This window comes from Ictalurus furcatus, chromosome 19, assembly GCF_023375685.1.
Source record: "Ictalurus furcatus strain D&B chromosome 19, Billie_1.0, whole genome shotgun sequence".
Classification (NCBI taxonomy): domain Eukaryota; kingdom Metazoa; phylum Chordata; class Actinopteri; order Siluriformes; family Ictaluridae; genus Ictalurus; species Ictalurus furcatus.
The window spans coordinates 23,365,765-23,393,541 of record NC_071273.1 but is presented as its reverse complement, the minus strand read 5'-3'; the positions used below and the strand labels follow the sequence as shown (position 1 = coordinate 23,393,541).

General features: G+C 44.7%; 1 protein-coding gene across 10 annotated transcripts in view; it reads right to left on the bottom strand.

The window, feature by feature from the left end:
• The window catches only part of sox5 (SRY-box transcription factor 5), a 279,205-nt gene that overhangs the window by 12,392 nt on the left and 239,036 nt on the right, over positions 1 to 27,777 (bottom strand). For 8 of the 10 annotated variants that reach the window (XM_053650130.1, XM_053650129.1, XM_053650131.1 and 5 more), the window contains 5 exons: positions 25,403 to 25,529; positions 20,755 to 20,840; positions 13,916 to 14,065; positions 5,621 to 5,792; positions 1,982 to 2,154 (listed from right to left, as the gene is read on the bottom strand). In XM_053650130.1, the coding sequence (XP_053506105.1) occupies positions 1,982 to 2,154; positions 5,621 to 5,792; positions 13,916 to 14,065; positions 20,755 to 20,840; positions 25,403 to 25,529 (708 nt within the window). The remainder of the gene's footprint in view (positions 1 to 1,981; positions 2,155 to 5,620; positions 5,793 to 13,915; positions 14,066 to 20,754; positions 20,841 to 25,402; positions 25,530 to 27,777) is intronic. The other 2 variants (XM_053650128.1, XM_053650133.1) reach the window with 2 other exon arrangements.

Sequence of the window (27,777 nt, the reverse complement as noted above, 5' to 3'; positions counted from 1 at the left end):
TTTGTCCCACTCCTCTTTGCAGATCTTCTCCAAATCATTAAGGTTTCGAGGCTGACGTTTGGCAACTCGAACCTTCAGCTCTCTCCACAGATTTTCTATGGGATTAAGGTCTGGAGACTGCCTAGGTCACTCCAGGACCTTAATGTGCTTCTTCTTGAGCCACTCCTTTGTTGCCTTGGCCATGTGTTTTGGGTCATTGTCATGCTGGAATATCCATCCACGACCCATTTTCAATGCCCTGTCTGAGGGAAGGAGGTTTTCACCCAAGATTTGACGGTACATGGCCCCGTCCATCGTCCCTTTGATGCGGTGAAGTTGTCCTGTCCCCTTAGCAGAAAAAAAACCCCAAAGCATAATGTTTCCACCTCCATGTTTGACGGTGGGGATGGTGTTCCAGGGGTCATAGGCAGCATTCCTCCTCCTCCAAACACGGCGAGTTGAGTTGATGCCAAAGAGCTCTATTTTGGTCTCATCTGACCTCAACGCTTTCACCCAGTTGTCCTCAGAATCATTCAGATGTTCATTGGCAAACTTCAGACGGGCATGTATATGTGTTTTCTTGAGCAGCGGACCTTGCGCGCGCTGCAGGATTTCAGTCCTTCACGGCGTAGTGTGTTACCAATTGTTTTCTTGGTGACTATGGTCCCAGCTGCCTTGAGATCATTGACAAGATCCTCCCGTGTAGTTCTGGGCTGATTCCTCACTGTTCTCATGATCAATGCAACTCCACGAGGTGAGATCTTGCATGTAGCCCCAGGCCGAGGGAGATTGACAGTTCTTTTGTGCTTCTTCCATTTGCGAATAATCACACCAACTGTTGTCCCCTTCTCACCAAGCTGCTTGGCAATGGTCTTGTAGCCCATTCCAGACTTGTGTAGGTCTACAGTCTTGTCCCTGACATCCTTGGAGAGCTCTTTGGTCTTGGCCATGGTGGAGAGTTTGGAATATGACTGATTGATTGCTTCTGTGGACAGGTGTCTTTTATACAGGTAACAAACTGATATTAGGAGCACTCCCTTTAAGAGTGTGCTCCTAATCTCAGCTCGTTACCTGTATAAAAGACACCTGGGAGCCAGAAATCTTTCTGATTGAGAGGGGGTCAAATACTTTTTTCCCTCATTAAAATGCAAATTAATTTATAAAATTTTTGACATGCGTTTTTCTGGATTTTTTTGTTGTTATTCTGTCTCTCACTGTTCAAATACAACTACCATTAAAATTATAGACTGATCATTTCTTTGTCAGTGGGCAAACGTACAAAATCAGCAGGGGATCAAATACTTTTTTCCCTCACTGTATCTGTCAATTTGTCTATCTATCTATCTATCTATCTATCTATCTATCTGTCTGTCTCTCTGTCTGTCTGTCTATCTATCTGTCTGTCTATCTATCTATCTGTCTGTCTGTCTGTCTGTCTGTCTGCGTGTCTGTCTGCTTTGAGGCACTATAGATATTTATTGGAAGTAGTTGAATCGAACGTATAACATGACTCATATATCTCTTCATTTCCTAAGCGAGAGCTGGGTTCTGTCGTTTTGAGGTCTCATTATCCAGTAATTCATCTTAAAGCACGTTTACGAGGTGAATAAAACTTGGAAAAGTGCTGTTTATGTGAAACAACATGCTTTCAATCTACATTTAAACATGGAGGAAACGCTTTGGGTTGCGTGGGGGAAAGGGTCAGGAATAAAAAGCTCTAATGGGCTTCAGTAAATAAATTTAACCGTACACATTTGCCTAATGCGCCTGCAATTTGAATATGTAGATCATTATCATAGAATGAAGCTGTGCTGCGATTAGAACGGGGTCCGGGAATGTTTTTCTTTTTTCTTTTTTTTTTTGGGGGGGGGGGGGGCTACAAATAGATTTGAGATCGAGTAAGAGACACAAACCTCAAAATCTACAGCTCAAATTGTTGAGGAGGAGCTGGAAAAAAGTCATGTCCGGTGGCTTACAGATTGTACCGTAGATGGAAACCAACCTTCTCCATGCGTCCGTTGTTGATTGTGAGGCTGTTAACCGCTGCCACCTTGGCGTCCAGGACCTGCTGCTCTCTCTTCAGCTGCTCCTTCATCTGCCGTGCCTCCTGGTAGGCCTTGCTCACGGCCTCGTGGTCGTTCAGGTAGCCTCCGGAAGTGATGGACGACAGCAGGTCTGCAGGAACGACAGGTAAAAGAGAGGTGTGTGAGGAAAGGCTTGAGCTTACGGACTTTCTGCTGCACATGGAGACCCAAAAACAGTAAAGAACCGTTCTTCAGTGGACCATCTAACCTAAGAACTGCTCTAGCACGCATAAAGACTGTCCTCTGCTCAGTTTAAGTCGGAAAATCACGCCGTGATTTTATTCACGGTAAAAAGTTAGGGCCGGGTTCTGCACCTTCGTAAGTCTGTCCATAAAGGTTATGCAAACGGCCTGCGTCTAGTCCGTTCCATTTTATTCGAGTAATGTCTAATGACGACACCACCGGCTTTAAACACAAACGCTCACTCACAGCATAAACATTTGTACTTACACATTTAATGTTACGGAATGTCCAGGAAAACAAGTTCTTACATTCCAGCAGCTCTAAACAATCATTTCCTCACCGGAATCTCTCATTTTTTCTCCCTCTCTTGAAGTTAATAAGACAAAGAAAAAAAAAAAAAAAAACTCCCCCCCCCCCAGTTTGTCAGAAAGCGTAAACTCTTCTGTCCTGAAGATATCAGAAGACCTAAAGTTACAGCTTTACCTAAAGCACTGACACTGGAGACTCCTTCCATAAAGGTTATATAACCCTCTGAGAGAACGCGTCATCGTATCAACAAGTAAAACGCTACCGTAGAAACGATAACATCAGAACGCGCGCATTCATATACAGTAAACCTGTCATTTGTAGCTGCACTACTGTCAGAGCCGCCGTTAGAGGAAATGAACGAATTCATCAAGCCGCTCTCCTGACCAATCAGAACGGAGAATTCAACGATAATTCGATGTGAAATATCCATCATGTAACGTGAGCATGTAAAAAAACGCTACTTATTTCCAGCTACAGTAGAACGCGAACCAGATTAAATTGTAAATTGTTCCGATTTTTATATATATATATATATATTTGTGTGTGTGTGTGTGTGTGTAAAAATTTGCCGTCTCACATTTGAAAATGTCAATAAAATCCCTCACTTGCTTTCTAATATCTTTTTCCTTTGATAGAAACAAATGCAGAACTCCTCCGTCCATCACGCCTTGTATTAAAGGAGTACTCCGAAATATTCCGGCCGAACCCCTATCGGTCACACCCGTAGCGTACGTGTGATTAGCACAGGCTAGGATTTCAGCACGTTTCCCCGTGAGATCGAACTATAATCGGAACCAATTTTCGATAAATTAAAAACATTTAAAAACGTGCAAATGTACAGCCTGAACTCAGAACTATTCCTTGTACTTGCGCGAGGAAACGTTTGCGGCGAGAACGTCTTATCAAAGCGGTTTGATTCGATTCGGTTTTATCCGGTCGTCCGACGCTACGCTACGGAGTATTGCCGGTTTCAGGGGACAATCACGGACGTCTGTGCGTAATGTACGCCACGGATGCTTAGAAATTCTTCGAAAACAGTCCCAACGACGTCGCTTGAACCGTTTATCGATGGAACTGAACATCTGCCCTTACACTTCCATTACAAGCGGATTTTGACGTGTGTCGTTCATGTCTCAGTTCAGGAAAACCACGTTAAAACTCCAGCTTGTGATAAATCCCACGCGTGCCACACTACAGATGCAGTCGGAGGATTTTACGCTGAAAAACTGACCGCGTTCCTTTAAAAGCAAAATCCGGCTCATTTGTCCACGCAGGAACATCTGTCTCGACTGTATATCAAAGCGTCTCGCTGCCTTTTTGCAGATCAAGCACGCATTATTTCCTTCAGCTTAGTAATCCGAGCATGTGTCTTTGCTTGTGTCTGACTTCACGTCTTGCCCTGGTTAGATCTAATAAAGACCCCGAGCGAGATTATCGGCTCTTTATTCGCTGTAATCCCTTCGCTAATGCTGGGCAGGATTAAGCGCTGCCATGTGAAATGAAAAGATGAGTCCGACGCAGGAAAAAGCAGTTACAGTAACCGCTGGGATGGACAGGGCGCATGGACAGGGGAAGGGGATGACCTCATAAGAAAGGAAAACCCAGAGAGGAAAACTGAAAAAGATCAAACGTGACCCATATGAGCGAGAGATAGAAAAGCGCCGTGATCCCAAATTCTATTCCCAAGATTCCCGGTTGGAATAAATGAGCTCATAATGTCAACCAAATCCGATGTAGGGCATTTCCTCTGCAGTCCACGACATAGCGAGAAAGAGAGCAAGTACTGCTAGCTAGTTCAAGCAGTGACGCTATGAGCTTAACTACGTTTTTAGCAACGTATTTAAGCTAATTCATCCAAATAACGTAGCTTTTCCTGTAACTGGCTAACTGGCAGGGACGATTTTCAGTAGAATTTCACAGTAGATTTTCCACTGTTTGACAAAGTGGCTTCTTTGTTAGCGACTTTTTACTTTTAATTTTTAAAAGCTACTTTTATCAAAAGCTTTCGCGCGCAAAATAGCTTCGGACTCTGGCCTCAAAACGACGAGACTGGACGAGAGAGGAAAAGGAAGGGTGCTGTGTTTTCTCTGATGGCACTGACATGGAAGGGATGGAAGGCAATAGAGGTTGGCACAAAGGGCCGGAAATGCTGGGAAAGAGTCCCAGGACAGCTGTCTCTCTGCTGGGTCACCGAGAGAAACCAGGAAGGTGAAAGCTATGATTAGGACAAAGCAGCAGAGACTGAAATGAGGAAGCTTTTTTCCTAGTTTTATGTACGATAAAAATGTTTGTTTTTTTTAAGCTATGCTGCGGGGACGAGCTTCTGATCCATCTCCCTGACTTCTCCAGATGGAAAAAAAAAAATCGTGGCGCAGAAGGTCTGGTCTAATTGTGAGCTAAACCACCGACTTGCCTCAACATGTTTTACAGGATTCCTGCTAAAAAAACTTTACCCTTTAATCCATTTTTCAGAACAAAAAACATCTGGGTCGCTAATCTACTATTAAATCCTGGGATTTGTTGAAATAACACAAAGATTACCAGGGAAAAGAGTCTAAAACGGTGGTGGAGATTGGTGTATAAGGAGGGCGGTGAGATATTGTGTTATTGTGGCATTAATGCAGGTTGTTTGTGCTGTGCGTGGTAACGGACTCGTATAAGAGGCTTGTCTAATCTCATTGAGTGTACAGGATGTCACAAGCTCGTTGTGTCTCTATTGAGCTTCTCAAAATACAACCGAATAAACATCTCCTCTCTCTCTCTCTCTCTCTCTCTCTCTCGCTCTATCTCTCCTGCTACTCAACAAGCTCTCTTTTCTTCCTTCACATTTAAACTCTAATAAATGCTTGACAATATGCCCTGCGGCAAAATTAAACCCCGCAGACCTAAAAATGTAACATCAATTAACATGCTAACGCAAATGCTGATAAAGAAAATGTGCAAATGAAGGAATTGGTTTATATTACAATGGCTGAATTTATCAAGTGGCATGTGTAGGTGTATAACAGGTTTATACAACGGCAGTATATAAAGAAATATAAAGAAATACGAAATGGTGTCAGTACCTATGGAGCTGACTCGGGGCGGAGGTCCTCCGATGCTTGAGGGGGCACTGTGCTTCACGGATCCGGGACCCAGCTTCATGGCAGGGACCTGTGGGGAAGCGGGGGAGGTGGGTGACTTGCTCTCGGATGTCTTAGGCTTGGATGACAGATTCAGGGGCTGAGCGCCCTCGTCCTGCAAAGGCAAAACAGCAACACGTTTGGCCTGGCGTGATCTTTTTAGTCCCCGCTTCTCCTCGGCGACTACGGTGCCAATTACAATGGCGGGCAAACCAAAGCAACCAAGCGCAAGCCAAAGGAAGGTAAGCAGGACACGAGCGTCGCGGAGCTGATCGGATTCGAATGCTGGAGTTTTGACTCACACCGAAGATTTCCATGCATTTCGTAGCAACTTTAACACGGGCATTGTCATGCAAGAGTACACGTGTAAAGGAGCATGCTTATATAGGCACATGCACACACAATGGAACAAATCTGGCACTACAGTGCCTCCTTAGAGAAAGCTTCACTTTAAAATGCTAAAAGATCAGTCACGTGACATCTTACTCATTTATGCCATGAAGAAGAATGGCTAGACCCTTCGTTTTGGTCTGGGGGAACCTGTACAGGTTTTATGTTCAACCTCACAACTGCGGATTTCTCTTTCAGAAAAGCTTAGAAAGCAAAAACCAATAACCATCCGATGAACCCTTAAGGACCCCTTAAGGGTTCATCTAAGAGTGTATGGTATAGGGGTACCATACACAGACAAATGAAAAATGAACCAGCACAGATGAATGATCATAATACGTGTTTATTTCAAATTCAAAGTATTAATGCCGAAAAGACCCTGAAGACCCTATCAAGCCCCTGAAGACCCTATCAAGACCCTGAAGACCCTATAAAGACTGTGAAGACCCTATCAAACCCCCCTGAAGACCCTATCAAGCCCCTGAAGACCCTATCAAGACCCTGAAGACCCTATAAAGACCGTGAAGACCCTATCAAGCCCCTGAAGACCCTATCAAGACCCTGAAGACCCTATAAAGACCGTGAAGACCCTATCAAGCCCCCCTGAAGACCCTATCAAACCCCCCTGAAGACCCTATCAAGCCCCTGAAGACCCTATCAAGACCCTGAAGACCCTATAAAGACCGTGAAGACCCTATCAAGCCCCTGAAGACCCTATCAAGCCCCTGAAGACCCCATCAAGACCCTGAAGACCCTATAAAGACCGTGAAGACCCTATCAAGCCCCCCTGAAGACCCTATCAAGCCCCTGAAAACCCTATCAAGACCGTGAAGACCCTATCAAGCCCCTGAAGACCCTATCAAGCCCCTGAATTCCCTTAAGGAACCAGTCCCTTCCCTTCTTACAGTGAACTGTAAGCCTGTTAATCAGAAAAATACAAGGTAACTTCAGGTGGTAACATTTATACGGTATCATGCCAGTCAGGAGTGTTTTGCCAGGTTTGGGAAAAAATAATCGTCTAGATATTGCCCCTTTAGCCATGTCGCTCTGGAGGGCCGCTTAAAGTATTGTGTAAAACTTTACAAAACAGGGTTTCACCCAACGAAGTTCCCCTTAAGTACCCCTTCAGAATGCTAGTACCGTTAATAATACCAGTGACCTTCAAGGAACCCTTCCTTTCATTTCTTAGGACGCATAGGTCTTTTAATCAGAAAATCAGCTGGTGACTTCATATCGTGCCAGTTGTGAGAGTGCGTTGCCATGTGGACATCAATCCACGTGTGGGCATCTGATCATGTTAATCATTGCCCCACTGCTGCCCTAATCACATCACCGGAAACACAGAGTGGGTTAATTTGATCACGCAACAGCAGATGCATCACCCTGCTTGATCAAGACAACACAATTAAAATGAAGACTTGGCCAGGTTACCAGGAGGAGCAAGCCTCTTTATAAGTACCTAATGCCTTGTCTATTCAAAGTCTCCACAGCAGCAGCAGAAGCGGAAGATTGTCAGAAACCATGGCAAGGGGGGTTAGGAGAACACCTGGGATGACTGGATGGACTTATGTTGGTGTGAATCAACGCTGTCAGTCATTGTTAGGCTGACACGGCAGCTTCGAGTCAACAATACTGTATAATCTCAGCTGCGTGCACATTAACCTGAAGTATGCAACATCTGCTCGAACACCTGGCTCGGGCTCTGTCGCTCTTTCCAGAAATTCCCTTTGTTCGTAATAGAAATTGAACGACTTTAGTCGGGACACAAAAGTCGCGCAACCTATCACTGCTCCAACGTTGGAGATGTGTCATGTTCTACTTCACCTGAGTTTTCTTTCGGGATCTCTTTTAGGATCTTAAATACCTGTCTAACTGCATCTGGAAAAGTCCAGGTAGACTTGCAGAGAAGGAAGACTTGGTTTGTTTGAAAGGCTGTGACGTTAGATTCCCCTCATCATTTTCCTCCACCATGATCCATCATAGGATTCGTTCTCATTAGAGAACCTTGAGGATTTTCTGCTCCCGGTGTCATGTTACAAGGACATACTTACACAGAATACTGGATCCTGACCCTTTTCATACTGGGCTTGCCACCAAATCAATGAAGGAGAACTAAATATTTATTACAGCTAATGCCTTGTTCTTTCACACTCTCCATCCCTCCCTCCCTCCCTCCCTCCCTCCATCCCTCCCTCCTTCCCATTGCTGCTTTTTGGATTGTTCTTCTACGAGGCAAATCCGTGGGTGGGATGTTAGCCAATGTGACTAAGCTTCTGAGGAGTGAATTGGGAGAGACTGGCTAAGCTGCGTGTGCTTGGCTAGGCCAGGTTTGGTTTATGCCACACACAATCCTTGACATGGCTCTACTGTTATGGAGATCAAGAACTGGATTAGATTGAAAACGCTCGCTAAAGCCATAATTACTTACTTAGTGTTAATTGCAGTAAAAAAAAAAAAAGCGTCATTAGCCGTGATGTCTAAAGACCAGAAATCATAAGGCGCTATATAAGTCAGATTGTTAGCTACAGTATCTACGCTATAGGGATGAAACCAAATATAAACAAGTTATTCAGATTGAACAGATAATGTGTTCGAATGGATACAAATGCGGATATGACCTAACCCATTTTCTGGTGTTTCTAGCGGGGATTATAGTATTGTTCATATTTACTTAAAGGAAGAAAATAAAAATGGCCACATGTTTAAATACAGATATGGATTTCGACACAGATTTAGATAGTGTCATTGTCCTACATCCTTACTATGCTAGCACGGCTAAGCAAAAAGCCTGGAAGGACAACGATATGCAGCATGCGGGTGTCTTATTTTTTTTTCCCTCGCCAGAGTGCTGACATATGTAAGTGACATCATTTGCCCTGCTTCTTATCACCTTGCCTGACGTTTCAATTACCGAGACAAGTGTGTCTGCCTGGCTATTTGTCCTAATCGTGTCTGTCTACAGGAGCTGCCTGTCACATACACAAACACAGTCTCGCGTACACGCACACACACACACACACACACACACACACACAGCAACACTTGCCTCATCTGGTTCTTCCTCTTCACTGCCAAGCAGTTCTGTGGTCAGCTTGCAGTTTTAACAGAACAGATTTACACCCACAGACTGTCCGTGAACCTATACATCGTATAGCCTACACGCCCACGGGAGCCTGTAGCAAAGTCTGCGAACACGAGCAACACAATTATACAGTCCATTGTAGAAAACCTGGATTCGTGCAGATTCTGATAAAAAAACTTTTTTATCAGAACGTTTCCGTATTTGCTAGCATATTATACTTTTATCTCATTTTCGTCATTGCCAGTCCCCGCCCGCTACCTATCGCGATCGGATATCCGAAGCCCAATGCTGACGATTCTTGACAGAATTTCTTCTTCACTGAGTAGTACTGCTAGTACAGAGCCATATTCAGGGTCGGCAACTTGAAGTTCAAAAGTTGATAAAAACGATTTTTTTAATAAGAATGTGCATGGCAGAAGGTCCAAGATCTCTCTCTTAGCATCTCCAACCTTGTTATAACTTACAGGAAGAGCTTCAGAGCTGTTGATTCTGTCACCAAATCTTAACTGTTAGAGTGCCGGTGGGAAGCAACTACAAAACCAGCGTTTTCCAGAAAAGAAGAATGTTTCACGTTGAATAAACATTTCTGCACATTTTCATGCAGGGTGCCAATATTTCTGAGTACAGGTCAACAGTTTTTGAATACGGAGCTGGAGGTGTGACTTTGAGCATGTGTGTCCTCCTGAGCTGTGGGCCAACCCTTCAGGGTAAATCACTTAAGCTGTGTGTGCCTCAGTCGAAACAGCTGTCAGACACGCCAAAGACCACTCCAAATGACAGGGTAGGAGAGAAAAAGAGGACAGGAAAGGGAAAAAGATGGAGAGACGGTAGAGAGACGACAGCAAGAGAGAAGAAAGGCTTGGCGCTGGGACTCTCTGGGACAGAGCAGTGCTTAAATATACATGCTGCCCTCTGGCTCCCTGAGCACAACCAAAGATTTCAGTGTGAGGATGAAAAGAAAGAAAGAAAGGGATAGAGAGACATAAGGCTAATGCTAAAACAGCCAAAAGAGAGACTGTAGCTTCGTTTGTGTGCTAATTATTTGCTAATAATCAGACTAAGGGATTAATCTGAATAAAATGCTTGAGCTTAATGTAAATCTAACTCCGCCAAGACAGAAATCGGTTCAGTAAAGAATAAAACACGGATTATTTCCCTATAACATCATGACACAAAGATGTCGCGGTGTGCTACGGTCCGACGTGAAGTCATGTTCGAAGTCACGTTTGTCTTTGATGTTGGAAAACCTATCAATGATTACACAGGGTTTTTTTTCTTTCTTTCCTCCGTTCCTGTGGAAATCCCAGGGTTGATATGATAATGTGTTTCGAACAACTTGAGTGTCTGACCAATCAGATTCGAGAACGCAACAGCGCTATGGTGTAAACCTGGCTAAAAACACAAGCGAGAGAGATAACTGAAAACCCGGCTAACGTGCTGAATTAACGTTAGCTGCTCGTTAAAACCTGGCAGGAGTCACACTTCTTATCGTTATTGTATAGTCGACAATAAACCGTGCTCCGCATGTGCGCATAAATTTAAATCAGATTGTATGTAACTAAAATATTTGCATACAAATAGTGAAGGGGGCGGGGTGGGGCGGGGGGGGGGGAGGGTGGTCAACAAGCAAACACAAGTCCTTTTCTTTTCCTGGATAATAGCTGGACCTTCTGTATTAAGAAGAGGCACTAAAAATGATCAAAGTCATCATTGTGGTTGTCATCAGCTGCAGCACTACTTCAGCCTCCCCAGTCCTCATCTCTCACCATCTCCAGGCACTCCATATAAATGCTAATAGAGAAAGAAGAGTGCCCGTGAGTCTGAGGAGCAGCTGTATTCATTACTCAGCAGCCCCTCACAGGATGATTGGCGGGGGGTCGCAGCCAATCGATGACCACTATACTACCTCGGGTCAGGGGCCAGATGCCCGAGCGGCCTCTGGAAATAATATAGCATCTGTAACTCATCACAGAGAAATGGGGGAAAAGAGAGAAATTTATGGAGCAGGAAAGAAAGAACAGGAAGAGAGCTACCTGGGTAGTCAGCAGGAACTGTATACTTCTGGAATAAAGACCATCCTATTCGGAAAGGGGTCGGGGGGGGGGAGCACTATTTCAGCAAATATTCACCATATATGAAACATAAAGCCGTCTCAGTTGCTGTTATTCCATCCAGGGGAGGCGTCACCAAATCTTAACTCCTCTTTGGCCAAAGGTTTTGACCAAAAGGTCAAGAGTTTTAATGAGGTAGAGCACTTAAAGATAATCACTGCTCCCCAAAGGCAAGATGCTTCCTAGGTACTTGGCCTTTTTGACCAGGAATTGCCACTTCTGGTATAAAGACCGTCCCATTTAAAGGGGGTTGATAGCAGTTGGCAAGCACATAATCCTATTCACGCCACCAGATTTACTTAAGATCAAACGTACATGGCGGACAAAGCAGCCGCTCCGTCTGAGGAGCAGGCGAGCTCGAACAGAAAGACCTAGGTGGTTGGGATGTTTGGGGAAGGAATTGTCCAGTTCTAGAATAAGGACCACCCCATTCAAAAGGGAGGCCACTATTCTGCCAAAGATTCAACAAAATTTGAAACATGCGTACTTCTCAATCGGCAGTTTCGTTGTTGTTCTCATTCTCTCCGGGGGAGGCGTCGCCAAATCTTAATTGCCAATCATTCTAAAACCAGTGAAAAGAATAAACGCCAACAGTTTTGATGAGGTAAAGCACTTAAAGAGAGTCACTGCAAGGCAAAGCAAAGGCAAGACAGCTTCCGAGGTACTTGGCATTTTTGACCAGGAGTTGCCACTTCTGGAATAAAGACCGTTCCACTCGGAAGGGGGTCCACAAGCATTTGCCAAATATTTGAGAGCGGTTGGCAGGCTCGTAATCCTGTTTACGACACCAGATTTCTGAAAGTTCAAACATCAAGGTGTATCAAGGAGTATGCAGTGTGTAAACGATACAGGTACATTCAGAGTACATGTACAAAAGGTGCATTCTTCAGATAAATCAAAGCCAAAGTCGTTTATTGTCAAGTGAACAAAGTACCGTGTGCAAAGTACGATGAAAAGTTTTCTTGAATGCTTTCTTGAGTTCCATTTAAATAGCCAGATTAAGCTAATAAACTCACAACAAAAGCATACAACGAGGAATCAAGACTGAGGCAAGGGTAAGAAATTTGTAGTGCCTGGTGTAGGGTTGTCTTTACTTTCTTTTCGGTGGGGGAGGGAGTCTTATTTAGGAGGGTCTGGCCTCCACTTAAACCTCCCAGTAGTTCACCCCTGACTTGCTCATATTTGTGCTTGTAGACTATGAGACAAAATGCAGAGCACTTTTATCCAAAGCGCTTTACACTGGTTCTCATTCACACACACTCACACACCAATGGTGGCAGAGCTGCCATGCAAGGCGCTAACTTGCCATCGGGGGCATCTTGGGGTTCAGTGTCTTGCCCAAGGACACTTCGGTATGTGGATTCACGTGGGCCGGGAATCGAACCTCCAACCCTACGATTAGTGGACAACCCGCTCTACCACCTGAGACACAGCCCCGCCCCCATGTACGAGCGCTCCAGTACTATTCAAATTTCATGACACTACTTCAGGAAAAAGATTGATAAGAGGTAACATAACCTCATTTGTAAAGACCATTCACATTCGCTTGTGCACAATACGGTGAGTGAAGCCTTCACATGATGCCTGTTTGCTCCAGAAATTACGCCATATTGTTCGTGGAAGCCAGAAAGTCATCTCTGCATGAAGTATGCTTAGGGCTGAAGGAGGCATGTGGCTCAGAGCCAGACCTTGCCCTCTGTCTGTCTAAACAGACCCCACCCTCTGTCCAGATCTGATCTGGGTCTTGAAGGAGGCTTGGTAGCAAGAGTGCTAAACACATGTTTATTCAGCAGCGGGTACCCTGTGGGTTGTGCCAGTGTGCAACGGGCAGGATGGAAAAGGTTTCGCTGGGGCAACCCAGCTCTGAGGCTGACCACCAGATCGGCAGGAGGGATGAACAGTCATGCTGGAGCCTGTTATCTCTGCATCGCCTGATATTCATGGAGTTTCTCTTTATGCTCCATTAGACGCAGCCTCCTTCCCCGTTACACACATACTGTTCTTAGGTAGAGGCACAACAAGTCAAACGGCACCACAATGCAACGCACGGCATACGTGCCAAGGAATAGGAGTGTTGTTGTTTTTCATTAATTAAGCAATGACCATACTTTTTATTTTTTAAAATAAATTTATAGTTACATTTAATTCTGTGGAACATTTATAAACGGCCATTTCCTCAACAGCCTCTCTTTACTCTCTCGACTCTCTTGACTCATCTGTCTGACTCAGACTTACAGCTTTGCCTCCGATGTTTACAAAGTGCTGACACTGGAGACTCCTTTCATTACTCTTCAAAGAAACACGGGAAACTTCACCGTATCAATGATTGCACGTGTCTTTCGATCATGTGGAGCGTTCGCCACACAAGTCCCTGTACAACGCTAACATATTACATATGAGTGCAAGTTTTATACTATATATTTTCTTGGGAAGACCAACGACCCCCCAGAAGCGGCCAGCCACACACATGCCAGTGTGTTACTATTAGTCACGTAATAGAGGAGAAAGAGGAGATCTTTTTTTTTTTTTTTTTTTTTTTTTTTGCCAGGACACAAACACATTTCCCTTGTGCACATGATGCGGATGTACAGAGGGCAGCAAAGCACGGAGGCATGCCGAGTAATAACGTATATCAGAGTAGAACTCAAGTCATACCTTGACCTTGGGTGGTGGGCTGTTCCTGCACTTCTCGCTTTGGCCACTGGTAGGCGAGTGTGTCCCTGCTGCCAGGTTGGACTGGGTCACGGCGCTGTGCTTGGACCCCGGAGATACCTGCATGGCTGCCAACTGAGCTGCATACAGCTGCTGCTCCGAGACAGACAGAGAGGACAGAAGGAGATGGACAGGGGACACCGAGTCAAGGAGAGGTGGAGGAGAAAAAGAGAAAGAGAGAGAACGAGAGACATGAATAAATGAATATGCCAAACGCTCACATCATCACAAGTAAACAGGACGAAAACGCCAGCCCGGCCATTAGCTGAGAGAGGCTTGGTGGTTGTTTGCGTGCTGGGAGACAGAGCTGTCACTTCTAGTCCCTCGAGGTGCCGATGCTAACAGCTATCAGCAACCCTGAAGGAGACAACCGCTATGGTGCCTCACGGGAAAATAGCCCCACTCTCCACCGGGGTCAGGCTCGGTGATGGAGCAAAAAAAAAAAAGAGACAGTGGCTTTAAGGCAAGGTGAAAAAAAAGAGGAAGTTGTGACTCTCCAAGCTGTGCAGCATCATGGGAAAATGTGGCATCATGTGGAACATAGTCAACTCGGCAAGGAGGAGGTGAACAAAATCGAACGCAAGTGGTGAGAAATAAAGTAAAAACAAACAAACAACAGCCATTCTTTCTGATTCCAGGATCGGGAATCGCCGAGGAAAAATACGCGGAAGAAAGATGGGGGGGTTAACGGAGAAGAGCACTTTGCATCAGGAAGTACTCGAACTCACTTCTATGTAAATCATATTCCCGCAAATTTACAAATCTCGGACGCGTGAGGCAAAAAACAAAAACGGAAAAAGTTCTAATAATTACGCATCAGCTGTAATGTTTTGGTAAGATTTCTGCTCCATCCTAGAATTAATAGAACGAAAACACACCGTGACGCGCTGTTACAGGAAATCCATCAACCTCAGAATGACATCATGACGCGGAGTTAAAGCCCCCCCCCCCGAAATGGATTCTTTTCCTATAACAGCACCGGTCACAATGTTTTACTATTATCTTTTATTATTCATAACGACACGTTATACTTTAAATCAGTTTACAGTTTACATTTAACGTTCTGGAACGTCCATGAAACGAGTTAGTTCCTGTTCTCACTTACGTTATAGCAGCTACAAACATCGTTCCTTCATCAGCCCTCTCTTTATTCTCTCTCTTGGAGTTAATCATACAAAAAAAAAAAAAAAACGCAGCTTGTCGCGTTATCGTGAAACCGCGAAGAAGCGTAAACTCTGACTGTTACAAAGTGCTGACACTGGAGACTCCTTCCATAAATGTTCGAAATACAGAAAATTCACCATATCAACTGTTATTTATGCTTTATTTTTAATTTAAAAAAAAGAAAACGTTTACGTCAAGCAAACGGATCCCTGTGTAAGCCGTATTGTTGCTATAGAAACGATAACGTATTCCAACGAGCTCGTTGATATAAACCTGTGATTTGCAGCTGCGCGACTGTCAGAGCTGCTGCTGACGAACATTCGCTTAAATCGTGCAGCCATGTTTTACTTCCTTTATCTTCTTCTGTTTTCTTTTTTTTTTTCCCGGGGAAAGAACGAGGATCCAGAGAGAGTCGGCGTGCACGGGGAAAAAAACTGGGCGCGTTTTTCAATTGTGTCTTTCTCTTTAAGATTTGGAACGCGAGTGGCTGTTTGTGAGTAAAACTTCCGTCCTTCTGTTCCTCTCTGGCTGCCAGCCACCAGCAGGAAACAAAGACTGGTTTATGCAAATGGTCATGGCAATCTCTCTCTCTCTCTCTCTCTCTCTCTCTCTCTCTCTCTCTCTCTCTCTGTCTGTCTTCTGTCTTTCGTTCTTTTCTCTTTCCATCAAACCTTTCATCAAGCCAGACTTTTCTGTCAGCCATATCAGACGTATACATCTCCATCCAGACAAAACTCCACTGTATATTTGTTTATCTAACACACACACACACACACACACACACACATACACACACACACACCAACGGATTTATATGGCTCTATGATCAGTAAACATTATGCATCTTTGTGCAATGTGTGTGTGTGTGCGTCTCTGTGGAGTGTGTGTAGAGTGTGCGAGAGCTGCACTGAGGGAATAGGCGATAAAATAAAGGTCTTGTTGGTCATTTATGTTCAATTACCTCCGCCGCAGCTCCTGGATGTGTGTCTACCCGAGCGTGACTCAATTCCTCCCTCAGATGAGCTAAGGCTGTGTGTGTGTGTGTGTGTGTGTGTGTATGTGTGTGTGTGTGTGTGTGCGTGTGTGTTAGATACAGTCTGTGTCCAGTCCACTGAATCAGACTACTTTATTTGCTCTCAGAATTGAGTTCTATTACAAGACCAGCTTCTGTCACTCAGAGCCAAAGAGTGCGACACACACACACACACACACACACACACACACACACACACAAGCGCACACACACGCTTTCTGCAAGGCTGGCACTAAACACGCTCAAAGCATCGCCTCACTATCATCAGGATGACTAGACAAGAAGTGACAGCACACTGCCCCTGGGATAACCATAGGCACACACACACACACACACACACACACACACGCACAAACACACACACACACACAGATACGCACATGCACACACGTGTATACACAATGAAAGGGTTGAATGTTGAGATTCTGTTTATAAGATGGACAAATTTAAATGTCAGCAACTACACTGTGACACACACACACACACACACACACACACACACACACACACACAAGCAAATTTATATATATATATACGGCGCATGCAAAGAAATGCTGTAGAGCAAAGAAGCCTTCAAAAATAATGAAATTAAATGTTTCTACAAGAGCAGTAAATAGTAATAAATGAAAGAAAGTGAATATTTGGTGTGACAAAATAAATAAATAAATAAATAAATAAATAAAAACAGTCGTCTCAGGTAGAATGAGTGCAGTTTTATACGGAAATGAGCTGTAAGGTTTATTGAGTATCTTACAGAACCAGACACGGTTCTTCTGGAGACTTCGACTGTCGCACTCGACTGTTTTATTTCTGCAGCGAAACCTTCATTAATGTCTTTTATCTGAAAAGTGTCTCTTACCATTTAATACTCTGCTTTCTTTCCTGACACACACACATTTTTCTGTCAGGTTTTAATTCTGTGCTGGAAAACGAATGCCTGGGAATCTAACATGTTTTCGTTCTGACTCGATAACGCAGAAATCATCAAATAAAAATCTGCAACAAAGTTTCTACTAAAAAAATAAATCAAACAAGGGTGGCTAAGACTTTTGCACAGTACTGTGTGTGTCTCTGTATATACAGCGCTTATATACCACACGGTATACACACTAGCATTCGAAAGCCATGTGACTGACTTCACAGCAGTCGGATTACTGACACATGCCTTTACAGCCCCTCACCCGCGTCCCCTAAGCCCCGGTTCCCTCCTGAAGCCTGTTAGAGACGCTGCACGCCGTCACTGCTACCCGTCACTCTCCATCTGCGAGTGTTTGAGAGACCTCAGGCGTCCGTCTTTCCCCTCGTCACTAATCCCTCGCTTTACTCTGATTAAAGGAAGCTCGCCTTGTCCTCCCGTCTTGTCCTTCCTGAAGCTGCTTGGGCACCACTGGCCATTGTGGCTTGTCTTATTATTTCCGTCTGTCTTTCCTTTATCTACGTGTGTGTGTGTGTGTGTGTGTGTGTGTGTGTGTGTGTGTGTGTTGTTTACAGGAGGGGGGGCTGGGGGAGAGCCGTAAGCTCTGCTGTGCGCCGATTAGAACAGTGAACTTTGACACGAGCCACAGTCAACTGAAGACGCTGCCAAGAATTCTCTCGCGCCGTACGTCAATTAGGAGCCCGGACGATGACAAAAAATAAATAAATAAACAACAAAACAAAACCAAAAAAAAAAAAAAAAAAAAAATCCCAAAGAAAAACGGCCAATTAAAATCTATTGTCAGGAGGGACTGATGTTTTGATGGCGTAATTATATTTTTTGACTAATAAGTGACACAGAAAACCTTTCATTTTCAATGCACGTATTTTAGTTTAAACATTTAGTATAAGAACACCGTGTGTGTGTGTGCAGCATGTGGTGAGTAAGCCTATTATGGTCTGGCGGAGATAGCGTGATCCCTGTTGTATCGATCCAGCGAGATATCCGTTAGCTCTGTCACTGACCTCAATGGACGAGGACAATGGCGGCAGATCGGAATATCAGACGAAGATTTTGCTCAGGAATGCATTGTGCTTATCAGTGAAACTGCAAACACACACTCACACGCACTCTTTCATTCTTCATTCTCTTTTCTCTCTCTCTCTCTCTCTCTCTCTTTCTATCGCTCTCTCTATCTCTAAGGGCTTGTCAGAGAAAGAAATTTATCTACAGACAAAACAAGACTATACTTTACACCTGCTTTTATTCCATTTTTACTCTCCCTCCCTCCTTCCTGCTATCCTACAGTAATCCGGCGCAATATGGTCCAACATCTGCCTCCACATATGATGCCTGACCGTCTCTATTGACCCCCTTTATACACCTCCAATATGGCGGCTCACAACTGCTGCTTCCTCCTCTTTCATCTCTGTGTGTAAGCTCTTGTCACGTTTTATTTATTTATTTAGTTTGTCCCGACAGTCGTCAAAACGCGATCGGTGTTTTCTTATTTTAAGCCGACACGTTAGCACGTACACACACACACACACACACACACACACACACACACACACGTGTCTAATATCTCTTAGGTTTAAAGCTGTAACTAAGTCTTCTGACATCTTCAGGACAGAGGACTTTACGCTTCTTTGCGGTTTCTCTGTAACACGTGTTTTTATTCATTTAAATAGAGAGAGGGGAAAAACAGGCTTGTGAGGGAACGAGCGTTTAGAGCTGCTATAGCATAAGTGAGAACAGGAACTAACTTGCGTGGCAGATGTTCCACAACGTTAAATAAACGGATAGGACGTACGACGTGCTCACGGTAACTCCTCTTCGTCAGTCCACCGTGTTGTTTTTTTAAAAAAAAACAACAAAACAAAACAGATTTTCCTGTAGTGTTTTATTCCTTACTTATAGATCCTGTACTGTATCCTACACTAGAGCGCTGAAGCACATATCAGTATCGTATCATTTCTATCTGTGTTTAGAAAAATCCAGGTGGCTCAGTCATTTGTATTTGGGTTAGCCTTGAGGAAATGATTTTCCCAGTGATAACAGTATAATGTGTGTGTGTGTGTGTGTGTGTTTTTGTTGAAGGGATTTGAAAAGTCATAAGAACAATGGCAGTGGTGTTGTGCAATGTTTTTGTTTTTTTTTTTCTTTCTTCCAAACTGCATCTAACAAAGCTGTCCAATCTGGGATCTTAAATAAAAAAAAAAAAAATCTTAACAGCAGAGAACATATGGAGACAAGATTTTGGTGCGATAAAACACACAACAAAGACGTGTAATCACAGGGACACAAATGAGAGAGAGAGAGAGAGAGAGAGAGAGAGAGAGAGAGAGATGTACTCTGTTTGTAAAGCCGGCTTAAAACGAGACCACTAAACAGGAATCAGGACTGTACGCATGCAGTGTTAATGCAACGTTCGGAAAGAAGGTTTGGAAAAAAAAAAAAAAACGAGTGAAAATATGTGCGTGTGTCTGTGTGTGTGTTTGTACGCAGGTGAAAAAGAGCTATTAATTTGCACCCAAATGGGCGTCAGTGTGCAGCTGTGTTTGGCTAATGGAGGCCTGCCTGGGCCCCGAGGTTAATGCATCTCAAACGGCCAAGCTCTTAACCTGAGGACCGGAGACTAGCGGTGGCCAGAGTACGGCCCAGAGGAGGGTTACAGGCACACACACACACACACACACATGCACACTGAAAGCTGCAGCAGATGTGCACTCCTTTTTCCAGCAAAGTGGAGATTTATAGCATGCTCACAGAGCAAACAAGAGCCTCCTCTGGCCAGCAACAGGGGGAGGGAGCGAGGAAGGAAGAGAGCGCAAGATAGATGGAAACACAGAAAGACCTGAGAGGCCGAGAGATTGAGAGATAGAAAGAAAGACGGTGCATGTTTACCACGCCGTGGACAGGAGAGCTCCATCACAGCTCGCTCTCAACACTCCCTCAGCTCGCTCTCCATTCTGCTCTATTCAGCCGCTGTTTTCTTTTTTTGTGTTTGCTTTCAGTTCAGTCAAGGGCTCCTTCTGCTTCTGTACTCGCTCCAACCATCACCCCCCACCCAAAAAAAACCAAAACCACCCACCCAAAAAGAGAGAGAGAGTTTCTATGGTCTTCTCTTTCCAGTCGGAACAATATCATCGCCCCAGAGCCAGGCCTGCATTCTCTGTCTCAGGGGCTCAGAGTTTCACAAAGGCCCAGTTCTATGGCAACCCGTAGTTGGCATGACGCAAAGAAGCAGCCAGAACAGTAGGCATTGTCACCAGCCGCTTCGGGACCCCCGAAAACAAAAGTGCCGAGAGTTTGAGAGGTTGGGAAAAAGAGAGAAGCTGTGCTGGAGGACAAGGACACATTCTCTTGTACACAATCTCTTGTACACAGAGATTCTCTCAGACCCGTAATGCTGCACTTGTGGGGACAGACTGTTCTCATAAGAAGAGGCATGCAACAAAAGGTCCTTCTTTTTTTTTGCCAGTCCTTGAGTTTGTTGGTTTATTTTACCACCATATTTTTCGACCATAGTTCAAGGAAGACTTGGTAAAAATAAAGTAAATTCTTCTCAGTCCTACTTTAACCCCTATATGACCGTGCCCATGAACAGAATGCTGTCTATTTGTTAAGATGCATCCAACCACACAAACACCGAGACGCTAATCTTACCTGAAGCTGAAGGGGTCCGAGGCCTGGTGTGGCAGCTGCAGCAGCTGCCATGGTGGTTGGGATGAGTTGAAGGGGGTATGGGTCATCTGAGAAAGAAACAAATAAAGGCATAGATGCAGGTCAAGATAATGTCTCTACATGTCTCTGAAACATTTTCATTTACGCTTTCAGTCGAGAGCATCTTACAGCTGAAACAAAAAATGAATACCCTCTCTTAGAGTGTCCTACATAGACTCTATAATGGTTCTCCATGAGCAGTGGACACCAACCCTGTTCCTGGAAATCTACCTTCCTGAAGACTTTAGCTTCAAATCTAATCATGCTCACCTGACCATCTAATCATTGCCTTAAGTCTTAAGACCACTGGCGTAGAGGGACAAACCAAAGGTCCCTTAGCATTGCAAGACTGAACCATTTTTAAGAGTACAGTAGTATGTCTTTTGGTCATTTTGATGCCTCTCGTACTCACCGGGGTAAAATGTTGATGAACCAGGCCATCAGCTAACATTTATCACTCTTTGAACTCCAGTAGCATTGGGCATACAACTAATTGTGATGCATAATATTATTGGATTGTGTCTACCACCTTCATTTTCTCTCCACGTTAAATGTAAAGTGATGGCACACAGAACTAGCAGCAAATCATACGACAGCCTTAAGTTGCAGGGCACTGTGCTGTATTTCATGCCTATTTACCTCTGTTTCTGAGTTAGCCGGCTTGTAGTACAGCTTTTGGCCTAAAATAAAGGGCCCCATGACTGGGAAATGATGCACATCTGTGCAGTCCCCAAATCCCATCTCGATTTCTACACAGTTTCTGCTTAAAATTGCCATTCTAACCAATCAGATCACATTCTGCAAAAATGCCACCTATTATCAATCAGACCACAGTTGACCAGTTCCTGCTCAAAATGCTACCGTAACCAACTGGACTATAGTTCCTGCTCCCTTTGCCACTGTAAACAACCAGACTACAGAGCCACAGTTTACATCCCCAATGCTAATGTAAACAGATATCAGTTCCACATATCTTGTCCCCTGATGCTACTGTAACCATCAGACCAGAGGTCCACAATTCCTCCCTCAAATATTGCTGTAACCAACCAGTCACCAGTTCCACAGTTCCTGCCCCAATGCCACAGTTCTACAGTTCCTGCCCCAATGCCATTGTAACTAACTTTAACTAATCAGAAACAGTTCTACAGTTCCTGCCCCCAATGCCACTGTAACTAACTATAACGAACCAGACCACATTTCAATAGTTTCTGTTGTCAATGCTACTGTAACCAACCAGACACCAGTTCCACAGTTCCTGCCCCAATGCCACTGTAACTAATCAGAAATAGTTCTATAGTTCCTGCCCCCAGTGCCACTGTAACTAACTATAACTAATCCGACCACAGTTCTATAGTTCCTGCCCCCAGTGCCACTGTAACTAACTATAACTAATCCGACCACAGTTCTATAGTTCCTGCCCCCAGTGCCACTGTAACTAACTATAACTAATCCGACCACAGTTCTATAGTTCCTGCCCCCAGTGCCACTGTAACTAATCAGACCACAGTTCTATAGTTCCTGCCCCCAGTGCCACTGTAACTAATCAGACCACAGTTCTATAGTTCCTGCCCCCAGTGCCACTCTAACTAATCAGACCACAGTTCTATAGTTTCTGTCACCAATGCTACTGTAACCAACCAGACACCAGTTCCACAGTTCCTGCCCCCAGTGCCACTGTAACTAATCAGACCACAGTTCCATGGTTCCTGCCCCAATGCCACTGTAACTAATCAGACCACAGTTCCACAGTTCCTGCCCTAATGCCACTGTAACTAATCAGACTACAGTTCTATAGTTCCTGCCCCCGATGCTACTGTAAACAATCAGAGCATGGGTACACAGTTCCTGCCTCAATATCAATAATTAACAATGAAGATAACAGCTCCATCTTCAATCTCAGCCCTCCTTTCACCCTTTTTTGATTTACCTGTCTATAGACCTCCAATCCTTCCTCTCATTCTTATCCAAAAATCCTCTCTCTTCCACCACAGACCCTCCCTCCTCCCTTTATTCTTTTTGTCTCTATCATCCACAAAGCCACCTTTTGTGCTCTCACCACACTCTGTAATGAAAGTGTGATTGAAGGGTCGAAGACGCAAGCACTGATAAAAAGACATTCAGTAATTAATGTGAAGAAGTTGGCTCTAGCCGCTCAGCCAAGGTCCATCCAAACATTCTCGGATGAATCAGAGCTCACAGACTGAATGGATGGACTTATTAGTGCCCACCTGCAGATAGGAGCAAACCAGGGAGAAAGGTCACTAGTGGCAGGACTGGTTAGTAGCAGGGAAGTAGAGACAGATGATGCAAAAGGCCTCTGAGAATACTGCAAAGGATTTGATTATTGTTATCACTAGGTTGGCCTATGATTCATAACTGGAATGATAAGTGTAGCACATTATTTGTTTGTACTTGCCATGCATAGAATGTGAGGTTCAGTTGAGTGTGTGAGAAGAACCATGTCTGTTTAACATCACAGAAACATCCTTTGAAATAGATCAGAAAGCTGGGAGATCCTCCATTTTGCGGTTCTCAGAGCATCAGCACTTTTCACACACATTTCTACACAGGATGTCTACATGCGTGGATGAGTGGACAGCCCTGTGGCCTTCTTCACTGGCTTAGACTCCATGCTGTCTGTCTCTAAACTCTAAAAAGAAAAAAGACTAGAGGAAGCAGGACCCTGTCTCAGTTAGCAATAAACCAGACGCCCCAACCCATTATCCAAAAACATTTTTTCCCAGGCAACTCTTGTCGCTATTAAAAAACAACCCCAGCCTGCATATTGGAGAGTGCTCTGGACCCGGTTCAAGGATGTATTCTGGGGAGATGATGTGTTTTTGCTCTCCCTCCTTGTCCTCTTGTGTCAGTCCCTAAACAAACAGAAAAATTCCAGCTATTTTATTTCTCTCTCGGGAACAGCTGTAACAAAAGAGCAAAAAAGAGAGAGAGAGAGGAAAAAAAGAAAGCAAACATGTTGGTGTTGGCGTGGAGGCTGTGACTCGCCGGTCCCACTCTGGGGAAGTCGGGTGGGAACAAGGGTCCCCCCTTGGACCTGGCCCACGCCGGAGGGACTTGGTCTTCCTCGCCATTTTTTTTCTCGTTTTTGCTTTAGGCAGGCTATCTCGCGCCACTAAAAAGCACATGCGTAATTGAAAAAGTTGGGCAGTGTGCGACGGTGTGGTTAGTGGTAATTAAAACAGGGGGGTGTGGGAGGGAAAGTGTGTGTGGTAGGAAGGGGGACTTGTTTGGGAAACTGTGAAGTGCGGTGGGCGGAGCTGGAGCTGAGGACCGCTCCCGTCTTGGGAGGGAGGTGTGTTTGTGTGTGTGTGTGTGTGTGTGTGTGTGTGTGTGTGTGTGTGTGTGTGTGCGAGGCCTGTTTGGATGCATGTACTGGCGGCGGTTCGTGTTAATGTGTGGCAACCTGGGGCAGGTCACTCTCTCCACATTCAGCATGCTCGCTGCTGGCATACAGCTCGCTCGCCTCTCGCGGTAAACAACACATTGCTTCACAGTTGGACTGTTACGGCCAAAAAAAAAAGCAAAACCCCAGAGGAAGTTTTCTGCGTTTCTTTTTCTTCTCCTTCGCTTAGTCTTACTTGCCGAGCGCTTAGGCACAGGGACACAAAAGCACAGAGCTGAGAGTCTGTCATGTGGAAGAGACAAACAGGCCTTGCTGTCGCTTGGCTGAACTTGAGGCAGTGGAAAGGAGCTTGCCATAAAACACGTGCCCAGCAATGGCCTGAACAATCTGGTTTCACCAATCCACTATCAGAGGCTCTAAGCTGAACAGCAGAATGGTTCAAAAGTTCTTGCCGAGATGGTGATCCATTGTCTGAGACGTTTTTTTTGTGTTTTTTTTTTAGAAAGTTTAAGAAGACGACTCAAGCTGATGCAAGTAGTATAAAGGCAGTGTATCTCTAATTTGCACATTCAAAATCTGCTTGAAACTACTATGTTCCAAAATTGCCTTGAATTTAGACCTCCAGCAAGTATAGACACAAAGACAAGAAGGTATTTCTCTGTCTTCTTAACAAGCAAAGCCTTAACAAACTTACCATTTCTAACAGCCTGATTTTGCAGATAGTGTTCTCCCATTTCAACATAAATATGTTACTTGCCTCAAGTACTAACTAAATACAACTGACTGAATCATTTTATCCATGCACTGTCAGAAAAAAAAGATATTGTACCAGCTGTACATTTATTGTCAAGGTGACCCTCAAGGGTACATCCTTCACACCTTTGATTATTTGCTAGGGAAAATGAATACAAGTACTAATTAAAGCATTTATAGATAAAAGAGATACACCAAAGGAGAGTGTAGCATAAAAAAAAAAAACCCAAACCAAAACACACAACTAAATTCCAATCGGAAAGTTGAAGAATAGTGTACCATATGAATCAAGAAGAATGAGTAACCAAACAAATTAATTCAATGCAAAACCTGAGCTGATCTGATTGGATATCACCAGGTGTGCTTAACCACATCCCTTGATAATACATTCATTATGACTCTGCCCTACCACAGCTCTTATGTTGTGTTTTTGCAAATACTTTTGAATTGTGATCTTAGAAATAAGACACTCACTGCAGCCGGGTTTGTAGTTGAAGCCTGGGGGCAGGAGGAATCCTTGCTGGGCTGCGGCTGCTGCCAGAGTCCTCTGGTCTGGAGGGAAAACAGGTATCATCAGAGGTGGCAGCTGACCCTGGACCTGCTGAAGAGACAGAGAGAGCGGGAAAGAAAGAGAGAGAAAGGAAATGTCGGTATGTCGGCCAACAGTGACGCAGCCAGAGCAGACAAAATGACAAGGGATCAAATAAACACACACACCGTCACAGTTCCTTCTGCACCTGTCCCCTGACAAGAGGAGCAGAAACGACACCCTGTCACTGCCAAACCCACCACGTCACATGGAGCAGCTCCCAAAAACTCCTGTAACATCTGGGCCCACTGTGCTCGGCAAGGTGCCATGCCTCTTCACAAGGTTTCAGGGTTTGTTTGTTTTTTTTAAAGAGAAAGAGGAGAAGGAAAAAAGCACACTCTTGCAGACACAAAAAAAAAAAAAAAAAAAAAAAAACCAAGCCAGCGACTTTGGCAAGAAGCAAGTCTGAAGCGCATGGGTGTGGGGAAGGAGAGGACAGATGGTTCTACTGATGAGAGCACTGCCAGGAAAACACAAAGGCTCCAGAAGTGACATCAGTGACTGTGCGAATGTGAACGTGTTGGGATGCTCGCAGACAGAGTCGGTGAGGTGAGGAGATGAGCAGGGTTTGCATTCTGTGCATCTGATTTAAAGCTACAGAAAGTGAGTTATGTGTGCTAACCACAGCTAAAGCATTTAAAACATATGAAGCTGAAACTCTCTCTCTCTCTCTCTCTCTCTTTCTTACATAGCTGTAATCTCTCAGTCCCACCACAGCGTCTGGGGCCGCTTGCCTTCTCACCACACTATAATTACCCCACCATTTTGGTGAACCACAAAACGGCAGGGACTCCTGCTCCCAGGACTGATCAAATCAGATGTTAGTGCCACTTTTGTTTTCCTTTTTTTTCTGTTTTCAACCACGTTCCGATAGGCCCCCTGTGAGGAAGAATCACAAGCGCTACACTACTGTTCTGTCTTTCAGTCCTTAATTGGACATATGCTCCTTTGGTGCTGCCTGTATCTCGGCATGCTGCTACGGTCCTGCGGCATCTCCGTGGTCATGTTAGCACCGGCTAGCACGTGCTAATGATTGCACGCATGTAAAACACTAACGCAGACGCTCTTGAGGTTTGACGGCTATCGCATGCTCTGCTTGTAGGCCGCACACACTCGTGGGAACATTAGTCTGTAGGAGCTGGTAGAGCTTAGAGGTTCGTCGGTGTTTTCAAACGAGCCGAGGAGAGTTAAAACATGGTGGCTCTGTTTTTCCAGTTACAAACGAAATGGCATGAGAGCTGAATTTGGAACAGTGTCGGTGGTATTGTTATACTGGAGGAAATGAAAGTAAAACACCAGAAAGTAACCTACTTCAAACAACCTCTGAAAGGGATAGTCCACTGTTTTTCAACCTTATCTCTATCCACAGCATTGGTAATGTACGTGATTACTACACTTGGCGCAATGGTAAGCACATTTGCCTCGCACCTCTTTTTACAGTTACATTTATATAGTGCTTTTCTAGACCCTCAAAGTGCTTTGCATAGTATGGGGGAGGGGGGATCTCCTCAACTACCACTAGTGTGTAGCATCCACCTGGAAGATGCGACGGCAGCCATAGTACACCAGAACGCCCACCACACATCAGCTACTGGTGGAGAGGAGAGAGTGATATAGCCAATTCAGGAATGGGGATTATTAGGGGGCCATAATAGAGAAGGGACACGGAGGTTATACCCCTACTCCTTTACGATAAGTGTCCTGGGATTTTAATGACCACAGAGAGTCAGGACCTCGGTTTAACGTCTCAGCCGAAAGGTGCTGTTTTTACATGGTGTCCCCGTCACTATACCGGGGCATTAGGGTTCACACAGAGCACAGGGTGAGCGTCCCCTGCTGGCCTCACTAATACCACTTCTAGCAGCAACCTTAGTTTCCCCAGGAGGTCTCCCATCCAGGAGGAGATCTCCCATCCAGGTACTGGCCAGGCTCAATCCTGCTTAGCTTCAGTGGGAAACGAGGCAAGAACTGCAGGGAGATATGGCTCTGGCATAACCTCTGGGGTTGGGGGTTTGATTCCCGCCTCCGCCCTGTGCGCACAGAGTTTGCATGTTCTCCCAGTGCTTCGGGGGTTTCCTTCGGGTACTCCAGTTTCCTCCCCCATTGTGTGAATGTGTGTGCGACAGGCTGAAGGAAAGCTGTAAGCTAAAGTTTTCTGAAGACTGCCTATAAACAGTCTGTGAATACTCGACCCTTTCTTAATGAGCTAACTTCGGCTACTGACAGTTGGTCAGTTCTGCCACAGTATTTTGGTTGGTTT